General features: G+C 42.9%; 1 protein-coding gene across 1 annotated transcript in view; it reads left to right on the top strand.

Annotated features, from left to right (window-relative positions):
• Window positions 1-45: 45 nt before the first annotated feature.
• LOC111647816 (C-type lectin domain family 10 member A-like) overlaps window positions 46-2,248 on the top strand; it is a 4,656-nt gene continuing 2,453 nt past the window's right edge. The window contains exons 1-4 of the mRNA XM_087171564.1: window positions 46-673; window positions 1,179-1,246; window positions 1,353-1,454; window positions 2,081-2,237. Of these exons, the coding sequence (XP_087027690.1) occupies window positions 1,198-1,246; window positions 1,353-1,454; window positions 2,081-2,237 (308 nt within the window). The 5' untranslated portion in view covers window positions 46-673; window positions 1,179-1,197. The remainder of the gene's footprint in view (window positions 674-1,178; window positions 1,247-1,352; window positions 1,455-2,080; window positions 2,238-2,248) is intronic.

The raw sequence follows: 2,248 nt of genomic DNA, 5'->3' as shown, positions 1-2,248 counted from the left end.
AGTCACGTCCATGGTAAGAGCTGAACAGCTGGTTAACAGCAGGAAGAGATGAAACAGAAGAGACGTGATCATAAAGTAACTGCTGAGCCGTCAGAGGGTCATGGGTCATGAAGGTGGGAACAGCTGTGGACACTGCAGAGACGTGTCTTTACTCATGGACCGGACTCTTGGTTCAGAACCATGAATTCAACACAACAAACCCTCCACGTCGTCCATGTTGAGCTGCCAGGTGAAGCAGGTGAAGCAGGTGAAGCAGGTGAAGGAGTCTGCGGCTCAGGATCACAACATTTAGACGACATAAAGAAAGTTCTGTTCTCACAGTTTGATCCAAAGACGTTCACATGTTCGTTTGAGGAAGCGAAGACTGACGATCAGTTTCCCCTCCGGAAAACACTGAAGGAGAGAAGGAAGAATAAAAGAGAAGTTTTGGTGAATGTTGTTGTGACTCATTGAAGACCTGAACATCTGTTGTGAAATGTTGAACTGGGTCCAGACGCTGGATTGAAGTGATGACTGGACGTTTTCAGAGCGCTGGTTGATCGATGAGCAGAGGGAAGAAGAAGAGGTGAACTGCATCAAACCTTGTTCCTGGAGAAGTTTGTCAGAAAACGACTCTTCGGTTCAGAAACGACGCGTCTTTCTTCTTCTCTCGACTGTTTCTGCAGAGACTCACGTGAGCAAAACTTTCTCTTGTTTGTCGTCAAGTTTAAACGAGAACATGCTTCTTTGAATTAACTCAGTTTTTACGGATGTTTAATTGATTTGTAAAGAAATTGTAATCTGACAGAAACACGTTGGTTCATATACAGAAGCTCAGAGTTAATTATCTTTAAATCTCATTATCGTTAATTACCTCAGGATGATCCTAATGAACGATTCATGTGGTAAACAGCATTTCATTTAATTAGTAATTAATTAATAATAATATAAGTGACAGCATGTGAATGATGAATTTCCCAGGTGTGGGATTAATAAAGTTCATCTCTAATGTGAGAGCTGGTGTCAGCGTTATAAACAGGTTCTTATGTGCTTGTTTAAGCACATGTAGCGAGGCTCGGTCCTGCCGGGTCCAGCTCTGTTTCAAGAGGACGTGACAGCTGTTGTCTGGGGGGCGTGGCTTCAGTTAAGATCCCTGACTGTAGTTCAGAGGCTGTTGACTCACTGTCTTCGTCTTAAAGGGACAGAGACGTCTCCGTGATGTCGGACTACCCGTATGAGAGGGAACATGACGGCTCCTGGAGCAAAGGTACCTGAGTTTAAAACATCTGGAACTACGAGGTCTGTCTGTGTGTCTGAAGTGATGACCTGTCTGTCTGTCTGTCTACCTGTCTGTCTACCTGTCTGTCTGTCAGAACCTGTCTATTTCTCAGGTGTCTCCAGGTTCAGACGTTGGCTGTTTCCTGCTCTGACAGCTGTAGTCATCCTGGTTCTGATCATAGCACTGGGAGCTAGCAGTGAGTGTGCACACACACACACACACACACACACACACACACACACACACACACACACACACACACACACACACACACCGTCTAATATGCTGCTGTACAAATCCAAAACTCACTATCTACATATACTGAAGAGTTAAGACCAGAATCTGTTTCGTCATATAATGATTCTTAAATGATGAAATGATTATAAAATGATTATAAAACGATAATAAAACAATAATAAAACAATGATACCATTTAAATGTATAAATGTAAAATTTGCAGGAAATACAAAAAAGGCGTGAAAGCCTGAAACCTGCTAACCTTGACTAGCTAACTCTGTCGTAGTGACATTAGCCATCAAAGCTAATCCACTGACTTTTACAATCAGTTGGCTGAAATTAAAATCATTGTTTTTATTCTTCCAGCTGAACCGTGTGAAAGCAGCAGCTGGATCTGATTACAATGGAGAAAATAATAACGCTGCTAAAACTAGCTTAGCTTAGATGGTATTTAAACTGCTCAGATTCTGTATCATAGATTATAGAATCTGATTTGATTCTTGATTCTGATCCTAAGTAAACGTTTTACAGCCGACAGTGTGAAGCTGTTCGACTCTGTAGTTACTGCGTCCTGTGTCTGAACAGACGTGAAGACGTCCAATCACCTGTCGTCTGTGGAGCAGAGCGTTTCCAACCTGAGCAGCGTCATCCAATCACTGAACGCCTCACTGCAGCACGCTCAAGGTAACACACACACACACACACACACACACACACACACACTCACACACACACACACACACACACACACAC

This window comes from Seriola lalandi, unplaced genomic scaffold, assembly GCF_002814215.2.
Source record: "Seriola lalandi dorsalis isolate HSWRI2012SDOR001 ecotype SW California unplaced genomic scaffold, Sedor1 jcf7180002055009, whole genome shotgun sequence".
Taxonomy (NCBI): domain Eukaryota; kingdom Metazoa; phylum Chordata; class Actinopteri; order Carangiformes; family Carangidae; genus Seriola; species Seriola lalandi.
Note: the sequence above shows the minus strand (reverse complement) of the source record. Positions and strands in the feature narration are given on the sequence as shown.